The 14,387-nt window shown below is 47.0% G+C and overlaps 1 protein-coding gene across 1 annotated transcript in view; it reads left to right on the top strand.

Moving 5' to 3' along the window:
- LOC142944108 (semaphorin-5B-like) overlaps window positions 1-14,387 on the top strand; it is a 73,208-nt gene that overhangs the window by 3,326 nt on the left and 55,495 nt on the right. The window contains exons 3-7 of the mRNA XM_076085600.1: window positions 569-631; window positions 2,174-2,251; window positions 3,445-3,543; window positions 3,624-3,837; window positions 11,213-11,498. Coding sequence (XP_075941715.1) covers window positions 569-631; window positions 2,174-2,251; window positions 3,445-3,543; window positions 3,624-3,837; window positions 11,213-11,498 — 740 coding nt within the window. The remainder of the gene's footprint in view (window positions 1-568; window positions 632-2,173; window positions 2,252-3,444; window positions 3,544-3,623; window positions 3,838-11,212; window positions 11,499-14,387) is intronic.

Genomic DNA, 14,387 nt, shown 5'->3' with positions numbered 1-14,387 from the left:
AAAAGTTTTAGACATTTCCTACTTGGACAGAGAGATCAGAGAAGAGGAAGACGAGTAAAACTTTGTGACACCCAGCAGGACGTCCTCTGGCACCGTGCACACACACACACACACACAGGAAGTCCATGCCAAAGAAGAGCGACGTCTCTCAAACCCTCTCAACAAGAGCCAGTGCTGCTCTGGTGGCCAGGCAGCGTGTGTGTGTGTGTGTGTGTGTGTGTGTGTGTGATTGAAATGCTGCTGCCTGCATCCATAATTAAGCCCAACACACAACCATCAACTGGACTATAATTGGCCAGTGGAAGTAAAAGAGTGTGTGTGTGTGTCTCTTCTTCGAGCGAGGAAGAAAGAGGAAGAAGATGGAAGTCATTAACATGCTAATGGCGCCTCGTTGGCTGCACGGCGCCCGCTGCCCTCCGATAGGCTGTTGGTCGCTACGTTTACACGATAAACAAACAGCAGCGTTCCTACGGTATGAGCAACAGTCAGCTGTTGCGTAACTGAAGGACTCAGACGACTCTAAACCTCTTTGTCATCCCTCTTTCTTATTCTTGTTTTTGTGTCCTAGGCGACAGAATGGGCCCCGGACGAGGAGACCAGGCGGTCGTGTCAGAGCAAAGGAAAGACACAGGTAACCTCCATCCCCGGGGGGGGGGGGGGCACCGGGATACCAGGGGAGGAGGAGCTATTCCTCACCTGTCAATCAAGAGAGAGACAGCGAGACAGAGAGAGAGAGAGACAGAGACACAGAGAGAGAGACACAGAGACACAGAGAGAGAGACACAGAGACACAGAGAGAGAGACACAGAGACACAGAGAGAGAGAGAGACAGAGATTTTTTGATTTTTAGAAAACCTTTATTTTGTTTGAACAACATCTTTCTTTATCATTTTAAACAGATCTGACTCTCACTGAGCTCCATCTTTGTTCAGTTCTTTGTCCACTTTGTGAACTATCTTCTTCAGTCTGAAGCCTTCCTGCTGAGTGAGACCTCCTCTGTCCTTGCTCCTCATGTGAGCTCTGGCAGAGCTGGAGAGCTTCTCTTTGTCAGAGAGGTAGTCCTCCACTTTGGCTCCTCTCACGTTCTTACTGCTCCTCAGATACTCCTTTATTATCTCCACGCTGTAGTCTCCAGAGCTCCTACAGCTGCCAGCACCGTGTTTAGAGGGCTCACTGTCAGCAGCAGCGCCCTCCTCCTGACTGGACTCAGAGTCCTCCCAACTTGATTCAGAGTCCTCTTCCATACTGGACTCAGAGTCTTCCTCCAGACTGGACTCACACTCTGCTGCTCCTCCACTTTCTTTAGTTGCAGCTTTCTTTGCCTGTGAGCTTCGTTGGCTTCGCTGTCTCCTCTCTGTTTCCTCTTCAGCTGAGGGGCTTTGAGCTGCTCCTCGTCTGCTTCCATGTCCACCTCCCTAGCTGTCTCCACCTGTCCTCCAGCACTCTCCCTCACCTGCTGGACCTCACTTGCCCCGTCCTTCACCACCTCCTGTGTCTCACTTGTTTCCTCCACCCTAACCTCCTGTGTCTCACTTGTTTCCTCCACCCTAACCTCCTGTGTCTCACTTGTTTCCTCCACCCTCACCTCCTGTGTCTCACTTGTTTCCTCCACCCTCACCTCCTGTGTCTCACTTGTTTCCTCCACCCTAACCTCCTGTGTCTCACTTGTTTCCTCCACCCTAACCTCCTGTGTCTCACTTGTTTCCTCCACCCTCACCTCCTGTGTCTCACTTGTTTCCTCCACCCTCACCTCCTGTGTCTCACTTGTTTCCTCCACCCTCACCTCCTTTAACCCGCTCGTCCCCTCCTCCCTGCTCTGTTGGACCCCATCTGGCCCGTCCTGTCCGTCTTGCTTGTCCCCTCTGCCCTCTTCAGTACCCATCTGGTTCTGGTTCTGGTTCTGGTCCTTATGAGAGCTGTTTTTCTCAGGACACGTTCTGCTCTGATGACCCACTTTTCCACAGCTGAAACATTTAAAGTCATCAGTTGTTGCATAGATCATGTAGTCAAAGTCGTCTACTCTCACATTGAACACTAGGTTGAGTCCCTTGCTCCTGTTGTTCGGGATCAAGCGCAGCTGTCTCCTGTGAGACACCACGTGCTTCAGGAGAGGAGACCTGCACCCAGAGGACACCTTCTTCACCCCAGACACTGTCCTCCCGTGTCTCGATAGTTCTCTGGTTATGTCTTCATCTCTGATGAACGGTGGGACGTTGGACACTGTTACCTTCACAGCCGGTGTGCAGAGAGGGTACACGGGGAAGACGTCATCGCCCACCTCGATCCCGTTGTCAATCACCACTTCCGCATTTCTGATGGTGTCTAAAAAGATGACCACGGCATTGTTCATTCGGGCAGCGGACTTCACGCTGCTGTGGCCAACAAGTTCACCCACAGCCAGGCTGCATTCCTCCACTGACACCGGGAACGTCGGCGGGATCTTTATGCCGTGTTTCCTCGTTAACCCGGTCATGTCCATGGTGGCGTTCAGCAGCCGACAGCTCGCGCTGCTCGACTGCAACCACTCACAAAGACCCTAAAACCAGCTAAATGTTCACACAAACACCGTGAGATACACCATCACATCCAACGTTAACTAGTGACGGAGAAATACCGGAAAAATCAGTGTTAACCGCTCTCAGACACGCTCCGTCAACTCCGTGCTCCTTCCACTCAGAGAGACAGAGAGAGAGAGAGAGAGAGAGACAGAGAGATCTGTCTGATCAGCTGTCTATTTCCTTTATATTTATTTGATCTCCCTCGTGCCTACAAAGAGGATCTATACATATATACATATATATATATATATATATATATATATATATATGTATATATATATATATATGTATATATGTATATATCTATATGTATATACATATATATATACTGCATTATATCTATATACATAGATATAATGCAGTATATATATATGTATATATATATATATGTATATATCTATATATATATACATATATATATATATATATATATACATATATATATGTATATATATATATATATATGTATATATCTATATGTATATACATATATATATATATATATACATATATACATATATATATGTATATATATATGTATATGTATATATATATATATATATACATATATATATACTGCATTATATCTATGTATATAGATATAATGCAGAGGGTGATGTCATAATGCACTCAGTAATCAATCCTCTTTGAAGACCTGCATCGCTGCTGTTACCTCCTTTTCTTTGCAACACAACACAAAGCACAATAACCCCCCCCCCCCCCCATCACACATAAATCTATTTCATTCCTTTGTAGAAACACATTCGGCTCTTTTCTCTTTTTTCTACTGTAACTCTGTGGATGTCACAGACGAGCTTTAGAGCTGGAGTCTTACTGCTGCAGACAACCAGAGAATATTCACGTCCATGTTCTTCTTTCTGTGCAGATTGAATGTCAGAACTACATCCGGGTTCTGCTGGTGAACAAGACAGAGGTCATGACCTGTGGAACCAACGCTTTCCAGCCGCTGTGTACGACCCGAGAGGTAAGAGTATCTGTGAGTACTTATGTAGAGAACAACCCGCTCTAGACGTCACCCTTCCTCCCTTTTCTCCCCCGTCTCAGGTGGGCAACATGAGCTTTGTGATGGAGCGGGTGAACGGCGTGGCGCGCTGCCCGTACGACCCTCGCCACAACTCCACGGCGGTGGTGACGGAGAGCGGCGAGCTGTACGCCGCCACCGTCATCGACTTCTCCGGCCGCGACCCCGTCATCTACCGCAGCCTGGGGGGCATGCCGCCGCTCCGGACCGCCCAGTACAACTCCAAGTGGCTCAATGGTACGCTCCAAAACCCAGTGATTTAATATGCAGAGATGTGAAAGAGAGAAGCAGCAGATACTCATAACCATTCATCGATTATTAGAGTTCATCATTTACTTCCATCCATTAACGTGAGTTCACTGCTGAGCTGCTCAAAGACAAACTTCTGTATCGATGGATCATTCCTGTTCATTCGCTTCATTCGTGTCTCTGCAGTAACTTTGTATGTAATCTACAGCATTAAAGATGCAGAAACACTTGTTTAATAATCCACAGTTCTGTCACAGGGCTCGTAACCTGGTGGGTTTGACCCCTCGGTCATAGTTGTGTCTCCTCAGCTCCCTCCAGGAGCAGCAGATGAGACGAGTGTGCACTTTTCTGTCCAACACACTCGTCTCGCTCATCACAGCAGAGGTAGATGGATGCAGTCGAGGTGTTTCACAGGATTACAAAAGGCTGTTTGGATTGAGAGTTGGTGAGGAACACATGTCGCGGGTTACACTCAGGTGTGGGTTCTAACACGAGAAGCTGTCGTCCCGCTGGTGTCGGTGTCAATAATCTCCCGCTGCTGACGCCGAGTCTTTGTCCCTTCTGCACAAATGCGTCCACACACTTCCTGACTGCAGCAGAAAGGTAGATGGACCTTCCACGTGTCATGCACCGCCTCTTTATACGCAGGAACGGTGCGATTACTGGACTCATGGTGCACAGACACAGGGAGGAGGAGGAGGGAGTTATTTCAGGCCTCATTTGTTCTGGAAGAAAAGGTCAGACTCATTTTCTGCATCACAGACAGAGTTAGGTGTCACTTTGAAGACTCGAAGGGACACGAAGCTCTTCAGGTGCATCATCGGGACAAAAGATGAGCAACTGTGTTGGAAAATATCTGCTTCTTCTTCTGGTCAGCCGGCGTTTGCTTTGAGCAGAAGTGACCCCAGACAGGAGGAGGGCGTCCTCTTCTCTCTGGGCTGAACACAAATCTGGATGTTTTTGGTTGGAACACCATTTGGCAATCGGAAAATGTGAAAATCTTTTTTGACACGAGTTTCCGTAATGTTTCGACCACATTAACAAAGTGAAATGCTGCTCATCACAGATTCATAAGGTCACCGATGTGTTTATGGTTCAATCGTTTACCGCAGCACAAAGTTCTTCACAGATCTAGAACAGAAACGACGGCTTGACCTGAAGAGCTTCAGGGTGGAGGTTGCAGCACCCTCCGGGGATGCGTTCGGATTTTCAGGTGAGAAAGTCCAGAACTCTACCAAGTGTGAAATTGAAGCTGAAAGCGTCTTCTTAGTCGGTCCGGCTAAAGTTCCACGTTGGCTTCACTTCTTCCCTCTTTCAGTCGGGAGTTTTGTTTCCACTTCAAACACAGAACAGATATGGAAATAGAATATTCTTGATAAATAACATTTGAAAATAATTAACGAATCTTCATCCTTCAACAGAATGAGTGAAGAGCAGAGCATTAAAACATTCTAATATAAATACTTTGGCTGCAGCGAACAATTCGTTTCAGTGATTAATCTGATGATTATTTTCTCAATGAATCCATTAAATGTTAAAAAGTCTTCAAACAGTCCAAAAGCCCAAAATATTAATTTTACAGTGAAATCTTCACAAAGAAACATTTTCTGCTTCATAGAAGACTTAATGGATTAGTCCATCATCAGAGGTGCTGCTGATTCATTTTATGTTGTATTAATGTTTTAATCAACTGATCATCAGCATCAACAAACAAACAGATATGCACATCATCTGTCAGAGCGGCAGAGTTATGATGACAAGCTCAGATCGATTTAGGACTTCAGAGAGCTGAGAGAGAGAAACAGGACTGGAGAAGAAAGCTCAGGTGTGTGTGTGTGTGTGTGTGTGTGTGTGTGTGTGTGTGTGTGTGTGTGTGTGTGTGTGTGTGTGTGTGTGTGTGTGTGTGTGTGTGTGTGTGTGTGTGTGTGTGTGTGTGCGTGCGTGCGTGCGTGCGTGCGTGCGTGCGTGCGTGCGTGCGCGTGCGTGCGTGCGTGCGTGCGTGTGTGTGTGCGGAGGCATGAGAGAGGAAGAAGATGAGGATGAGAGGAAGGCAGAGAAGATAGACTGAGGAGTCAGTGAGCGATGTAATTATTCCTCACGGCAGGGAGAGGTCTGAAAGTACAACACACGGCCTGCTTCACACCACGTGTGTGTACATGAGTGTGTGTCTGCTTCTGCATATATATATATATATATATATATATACTGTACATATATATCTTTATATATAATATGTATTTAGATAGTCTGCACGCTGCATGTGCTTCCACGTGTGTCCAAGTGATGTGAGAGAGTCTATATATGTGGGAGGAAAAAGAGATGAGCAGTGAGGCAGATACTGTCTTCACATAATCACATGTGGCTGCACACACACAGTCACACACACAGTCACACACAGTCACACACAGTCACACACAGTCACACACAGTCACACACACAGTCACACACAGTCACACACAGTCACACACAGTCACACACACAGTCACACACAGTCACACACACAGTCACACACAGTCACACACACAGTCACACACAGTCACACACACACAGTCACACACACAGTCACACACACAGTCACACACAGTCACACACACACAGTCACACACAGTCACACACAGTCACACACACACAGTCACACACAGTCACACACACACAGTCACACACACAGTCACACACACAGTCACACACAGTCACACACACACAGTCACACACACAGTCACACACACAGTCACACACACAGTCACACACACAGTCACACACACACAGTCACACACACAGTCACACACAGTCACACACACACAGTCACACACAGTCACACACACAGTCACACACACAGTCACACACACACAGTCACACACAGTCACACACACACAGTCACACACAGTCACACACACAGTCACACACACAGTCACACACAGTCACACACACACAGTCACACACAGTCACACACACAGTCACACACACAGTCACACACACAGTCACACACAGTCACACACACACAGTCACACACAGTCACACACACAGTCACACACAGTCACACACACAGTCACACACAGTCACACACAGTCACACACACAGTCACACACAGTCACACACACAGTCACACACACAGTCACACACACAGTCACACACACATGTTGCTCTGCAGCTACACACATTCATGCCGACACATGGCGGCTTCGCTCCGCGGCGTCTGTGAGGGTGACGGAGGTGAGTTCCCGCTGGATTTCGGGGTGTGAATGAAAATGTCATTTCCAGCTCTGAGCCTCTCCAGTTCGGGGGGGGGGGGGGGGGATCTAATCAATCTGTTCCCTTATTGGTTTGGTCGCCTGCCAGGGCCAACTGTTTCCCATCATGCATCAGAATGACACAGGGAGCTATAGAGTCACCTGTGAAATAATCTAAACAACGTGCTTCTCTCGATCCCCGAAGACTTTATATGTAACATGTTTATTAATATTTCTGTTGTTTGCTCTCACACTCCTCTCAGCTTTTACTAAAACTCTGTTTGGAAATAGTGATAATAAATAAACTAATCCATGTACAGAACCATGGTAACACATACATACGTTGTTGCGTTAGGTTGTTGCGTTAGGCTGTTGCGTTAGGCTGTTGCGTTGCGTTGTTGCGTTACGTTGTTGCGTTACGTCGTTGCGTTACGTCGTTACGTTGTTGCGTTACATTGTTACGTCGTTGCGTTACGTCGTTACGTTGTTGCGTAAGGTGAACCACGTGGCTTTGTGTTTTTCTGTAAATATCATATGAAATATAAGAACCTCAGTCTTCAATGTTAAAGTCGGCCATTTGAGTATATCTGGTAAGATCACGTCTCATACAGAAATTGAAGTTTGAACAGACTACACACTAAATTTTCCTTCATACTTAGAATATGTTGGTGTGTGAATTCAATCACATCCATATTCCAGGAAGAAAGTAAGTTTCCTCCAAAACGTATTTGGCAAATCAATCCCTGGTACGAACACAATAGTTTGTCCACCGAAGCTCTTTACAAAGCGTACATCAAACCCTCTGAGCTGATTGGAGGTGACCAGCACCATCCTCCATCATTAATGGATAATTTTTTTGCAGAATCTGTTTGTATGAATATTAAATAGCCTCACTCTTGAAACCGTGTCTATGTTTGATCTGAAGCGTCTCGTGCTGTTAGCTTCCACCTCAGCAGCAGATTCAACAATCTGTTAGCACTCAGCAGGGCGCTGGAAAAAAAACACTCACCCACGCAGCTTTAATGCAGAATCTGTCGGCTCCACCTGCCCGACACATGTACAGTATGAATCAACACAGGTATGTAAACACACACATAGCAGCTGACACACACACACACACATTGTTCTTTTCATTAGCTGAAACATGCACAAACACAATTAGCTCCTTCACACGGCCTTTCAGCCGGAGGGAAAGTAGATTTATGCTGGTTGTCTCTTCATTTGCAGTAATTAGCAGCAGGCATAACAACACTCACTTCTTCACTTGTTTGACATTAAATGATACCTTTGGGTGTCATGCTTAATAATAATAATAATAATAATAACAACAATTAGAGAACAATGAATCTGCTGGGCTTGATCCAGTTTTGTTTCTTAAATGCCAGTTTTGCTCGTTAAGCCTTTTGATTATTTAAGCACTGATGAGGAGCTGCGCTCTATTCACCGTTACCTGGAGAGAGTGATTAGATCACCTGTTAAATTAGCCGTCCCACCTCGAACACACTCCCGACCCTTTAAGATAAAACATGATTACGGTTTAGAAAGTTCTGAACACCAGCTGATGCTTTTTTGTGGCTTCACCGTGCGGCGCCGGTATTCTTTACTATAGATGTGAAATGGAGTTACGGGAGCTGTGCAGCCGTGTGGACGGCGGTTTCCTCTCTTTCCTGCTTAATTTCAAAATCTTATTGTCTTATAAAAAGCCCCAGTGGCCCCTGAGGGACATTCCATCAGGGCCGTTACCAGGTCCACCTTCGTGTGTGTGAGACTCTGTTGATAGCAGCAGCTGCCCTGGTTGGGTCTGTGTATGGGGGGAGCATGCATCTGTTGGTGCTGGTGTGAGTGGGCTGGTGGTTTGACATCACTTACGATAAACGGGTCCCAGTGGAAAAGTGAAGCGACGGAGAGAATGTTCTCTCTTTCATCTCCTGAAAGAAGAAAACACAAAACTCCATGTGATGAAGCCACCGTGTCGGAGTCAGCCTCCTTCTTTTAGGATCATCGGTTTCAAACTACTACTTCAAACATGTCACAGGAGGAAGGAGTTTGATTTTAGAATGAAGGAATCCAGAGCTTCATCTAGTGACAGTGAGTCATATTATTGTGTTATAGTTAGTTTGAGTAGACGTATAAAGCAGCATAACATGGAAATACTCAAACAAAGAGCAAGTTACTCAAAGTTGTAATTTAGTATAAATCTGGTTTTGTGTTGTTATGTATATGTAAACATTGTCATGATCAGGCTTTGCCTTGGGTGTTTTGTGTGTGGTTTTCTGCAGCTCCTCACTTCCTTCACCTGTCCCTAATCAGTTCATTCAGTGCACCTGTCAGTCACACTCTCCCTCATCAGCACAACTCTCCTCACCTGTTCTAGTCACTATTTAAACCCCTGTCTTTCACTCACTCACTCACTGCCAGATCATTGCTTTTGTTTCCTACCCGCCTGTTTTGCTCTTCCTGTTCCCGGTTTCCCAGTCTGTCTGCCCTGTTTTTGCCTGCCTTGTCCTGCCGGATTTCCCTCCTTGTCTCGTCCTTGGATTACCTGTTTTTGTTTCGTGAGTTATTAAAACCCTTTTGTTCACTACTCTGACTGTCTGCATTTGAGTCCTCATTATGTCCCGTGACAGACATTTTTATTTTAGCTACTTGTTTTTTAGAAAGTATCTCTAATAACTGTTTATGGAAAATGGATTATGCGAATGAGTAACCAGGAGATTTGTCATTTTAAACGCTGTGAGCGCCACAACCTGAACTCACTCACTTCAGATGGAAGTTTCTGCAGAAACAAACATGTCGATATCTTCACATGAAGCCAAAACTAGCTCTCACACAGACTGTAGAGTGAGTAACTGTCCTGCATGTGAATATCCTCACAGTGAGGAGTCGTGTGTTTACGAAGCTCCTGGTCTACGTGATGCTATCCCTCCAGCAGGGAGGCCGGTAATCATTGGCTGTCACTCCGTCCAGTTAAACACACATAGCTGCATGGATTTACTATCACAACTCTTCTCTCTCCTCCTCCCTTTGCAGCCTCTCTCCTCTCCTCCTCCCTCTGCAGCCTCTCTCCTCTCCTCCTCCCTTTGCAGCCTCTCTCCTCTCCTCCTCCCTCTGCAGCCTCTCTCCTCTCCTCCTCCCTCTGCAGCATCTCTCCTCTCCTCCTCCCTCTGCAGCATCTCTCCTCTCCTCCTCCCTCTGCAGCATCTCTCCTCTCCTCCTCCCTCTGCAGCCTCTCTCCTCTCCTCCTCCCTCTGCAGCCTCTCTCCTCTCCTCCTCCCTCTGCAGCCTCTCTCCTCTCCTCCTCCCTCTGCAGCCTCTCTCCTCTCTCTGCAGCCTCTCCTCTATCCTCCCTCTGCAGCCTCTCTCCTCTCCTCCTCCCTCTGCAGCCTCTCCTCTCCTCCTCCCTCTGCAGCCTCTCTCCTCCTCTCTCTGCAGCCTCTCTCCTCTCCTCCTCCCTCTGCAGCCTCTCTCCTCTCCTCCTCCCTCTGTAGCCTCTCTCCTCTCCTCTCTCTGCAGCCTCTCTCCTCCTCCCTCTGCAGCCTCTCTCCTCTCCTCCTCCCTCTGCAGCCTCTCCTCAATCCTCTCTCCTCTCCTCCTCCCTCTGCAGCCTCTCTCCTCTCCTCCTCCCTCTGCAGCCTCTCTCCTCTCCTCCTCCCTCTGTAGCCTCTCTCCTCTCTCTGCAGCCTCTCTCCTCTCCTCTCCTCCTCCCTCTGCAGCCTCTCCTCAATCCTCTCTCCTCTCCTCCTCTCTGCAGCCTCTCTCCTCCTCCCTCTACAGCCTCTCTCCTCTCCTCCTCCCTTTGCAGCCTCTCTCCTCTCCTCCTCCCTCTACAGCCTCTCTCCTCTCCTCCTCCCTTTGCAGCCTCTCTCCTCTCCTCCTCCCTCTGCAGCCTCTCCTCTTTGCTCCTCCCTCTGCAGCCTCTCCTCTTTGCTCCTCCCTCTGCAGCCTCTCCTCTTTGCTCCTCCCTCTGCAGCCTCTCCTCTTTGCTCCTCCCTCTCCTCTCAGCTACACTGTGGACATTGAGGGCAACACTACAAATGCAAAGCAACATCTAGAAGCTATATGTTCCAAATATTCCTGTTTCCCTGGAGTCCCTGTGCAATGCTTGTCTCCTTTCCTTTCCTCCTTCCTCCCTGCAGAGCCCCACTTCATCTCGGCCTACGACATCGGCCTCTTCACCTTCTTCTTCCTGAGGGAGAACGCGGTGGAGCACGACTGTGGGAAGACGGTTTACTCCCGCGTGGCGCGAGTCTGCAAGAATGACATCGGCGGGCGCTTTCTCCTGGAGGACACGTGGACCACGTTCATGAAGGCCAGGCTCAACTGCTCCCGCTCCGGGGAGATCCCCTTCTACTACAACGAGCTGCAGAGCACCTTCTACCTGCCCGAGCAGGACCTCATCTACGGCATCTTCACCACCAATGTGTGAGTGCACGCACATGTATTACACATGAGGTCCGTGGTGGAGGGAAAGAGGAGCATGTCTCACATGCAGCCGTGTTCATGTTGTTTCCATGTTCAGTTGTAACATCAGGCTGCTCCTCCTCTCGATGCTCCAGCTGCTGAACGCTGCTCTGCACTCAGATCTGAGGATGGAGGTCTGCACGGCTGCACTTTGTTTACTCGTGTTCACGCTCCTCTCTTCACATGTCTCTGAGCTCAACGCTGATGATGTGGCATTAAAAGTAAAAGCAGAAACAGTGACATCACTGTAATAACAGCTGGTTGTATGAGAACACGGAGGACAAGTTGATTCAAGTACCTGGTAATACAGAGTTTATTATATCTATATGCAGGTATTAATGTTTGATCAGCACCTTGCTCATAACTCAGAAGTACGACTATTTAAAAAGTTCTACTTTCATTATTTATCCTGTTGGGAGCAGTAATCTATTAACATTTTATTATTTCTTAAAGGGATGAATCAGATAATTCATCTCAGTGAGTCGTAACAATATCCGTGTGTGTGTGTGTGTGTGTGTGTGTGCGTGTGTGTGTGCGTGTGCGCGCGCAAAGGACTGTTGGAACATTAAATGTGGAGTCTGCCTGTCGGCTGCGTTATGTATTCAGGTGACGAACAGAGAGCCGGGCGGTCGTTAGTAAACGTCCGTACAGACGTTATAAAAAGCATAAATGTGTGTCTAGTGTAATCCTTATTCATGCATTATTCCCCAACATGCCCCTCAGTGTTGAACAGAAAACAAGCTGCAGCTGTGCTAAAGAGCCATTTCAACCCCAACAAGAGGATTATTGACACACACACACACACACACACACCAAAACACTCCAACTCCAGCTTCTCCTTGTTCAGCCATCACTTGATAAAGTTCGGTAGCTTGTTGACTGGTGTCCAGAGGAGCCTCCCTGTGGTCGCTGCAGGAGTCAGTGAAGTGTAACAGCAGCACATTGATGCCTGAATGAGGATTCAACAGCGACGCTGATATTTATAATTACTCACCATGAGATCTGTAGAGATATATTCATGGTCCCCAATCGGCTCAAAGTTTCTCTTTGGCCAGAGACAATAATCCACATGCTGTGCATCCGCTCCACAGCTGCACTGATGATCCGATATCGATCAGTCACTCCCACACAGTGTGATATTGACCTTTAAAATGCTCCGCTCATAGAAACTCTGCTGCAACCGAACCAGTCCAGAGCAGAAGAGATATATTAAGATATGAAATGTAATGAATTCATGTGAAGAAGAACCTTATTTTAATACTTCTATATTATACATATCTATATATATTTATATATGTGCCGTCAGTTTAATGAACGCTGCTGAACTCTAGTAAAACATGCACCAGGACAACTTAAAGGAATAGTTCAACATGTTGGGAGATGTGCTTGTGTCTTTATGTGAGGGTGAGACGATGAGGTCATTACTATCAGAAGGTACTTTGGAAGCTGAACACAGAAGGAGGGAGTCTGTTCACAATCATGCATGTGTTGGTTCAGGCTCGACCGCTCTCTCGTTATTCATAAACATAAATCACAGAAAACAGCCTCACTGTTTGAATAGAACAAGAGAAAAGGAAACATCAATAACTTTACTTAGTGTGTTATTACATCAAATATATAACTCATTGTTTCCTCAGATATACTATTATATTAAACAGCCTGTATGGAAACCAAACTAACTATATTCCAGCCTTGCATACGGTACACGTTGCTGGTTTACTGGGTGGATCTTCCCGTGTTGAATGTTGGCGGCCTGCTAACATGTCGGAGCTCTGGCTAACATTACAGCATCCGCACCTGCTCGATAGCTGCTGAGCATCACAGCTCCATGCAAACACCACCATGGTGCCGTTCAGAGTGGATGAAGGAAGACAAAGACGGAGCCATCTGGCTGCTCTAGTGCGGATCGGGTAGAAAGTTCGATTTTTGGGGATTCTCTCCAGAGACGAGCACATGTTCACATTTTAAACGTGTGAATCCAAAGTCAGCAGTGTGTGTGTGTGTGTGTGTGTGTGTGTGTGTGTGTGTGTGTGTGTGGGTACTCTGTCAGGGGGAGACGTTGAATCCTTCCCTCTCACCTTCCTTCTGCTCTCTCACCTGTTAAGCTGCCGGTGTTCAACCGGCACATGGCTGCTTTCCATCAGCCTGCAGCCATCTTTAGGAACAGCAGAGTGGAGGGGGAGAGAGGGAGAGAGAGGGAGGGAGAGAAGAAAGGTAATGAGAAAATTCTGTGAGCTCCAAGTTTTTGTCCGCCGTCCTTTTGTCTCCTTCCTTTTCCTGAAGCAGCTCGTCCTGGTCCTCCCTCCTAAAAGCCGTCTCCCTCGTGGAGGGTTGGATATGTTAATGCAATCACCACAAACACCGCCTCCATCTGTGTGGCCTGAAGTGAACCGGCTCCCAGCGGCTCCCAGGAGCCGGAGGCTGTAAAACGGAGCAGGAGGAGTTGGACCGGAGTGCTCAGCGTGTGAGACAGTGACCTCCTCTCTTCTGATTGGTCCCACAATGCTCCATAAACCACTGGAGCGCATCTTAAATATCCGTGTAGCCATCTGTCTGCTCCAGATTATTGGTGAAGCCGTTCAAAAACACCAACTTTGTTTAGTGAGTAAAATGTTAAAAATATTTCATGACCTGATGGTTGTGTTCTGTGTTTTAGCTCTTTTTAAACGAAACATCTGGTTTAATTAAACTAAACAACCAAAAGCAATCTGAAGAGATGACTGAGACTGTGATGAACGTCTCTCATCCTCACTTTACTGACCAAACAATGAAAGCTTTAGATTAGACTGTCAGAATGATTTAAACATTTAACAAATGATAAGACAACAAAGCAAGAAGAACCGATAAAAC

This window comes from Anarhichas minor, unplaced genomic scaffold, assembly GCF_050575085.1.
Source record: "Anarhichas minor isolate MPS153535 unplaced genomic scaffold, ASM5057508v1 ptg000193l, whole genome shotgun sequence".
NCBI lineage: Eukaryota > Metazoa > Chordata > Actinopteri > Perciformes > Anarhichadidae > Anarhichas > Anarhichas minor.
Note: the sequence above shows the minus strand (reverse complement) of the source record. Positions and strands in the feature narration are given on the sequence as shown.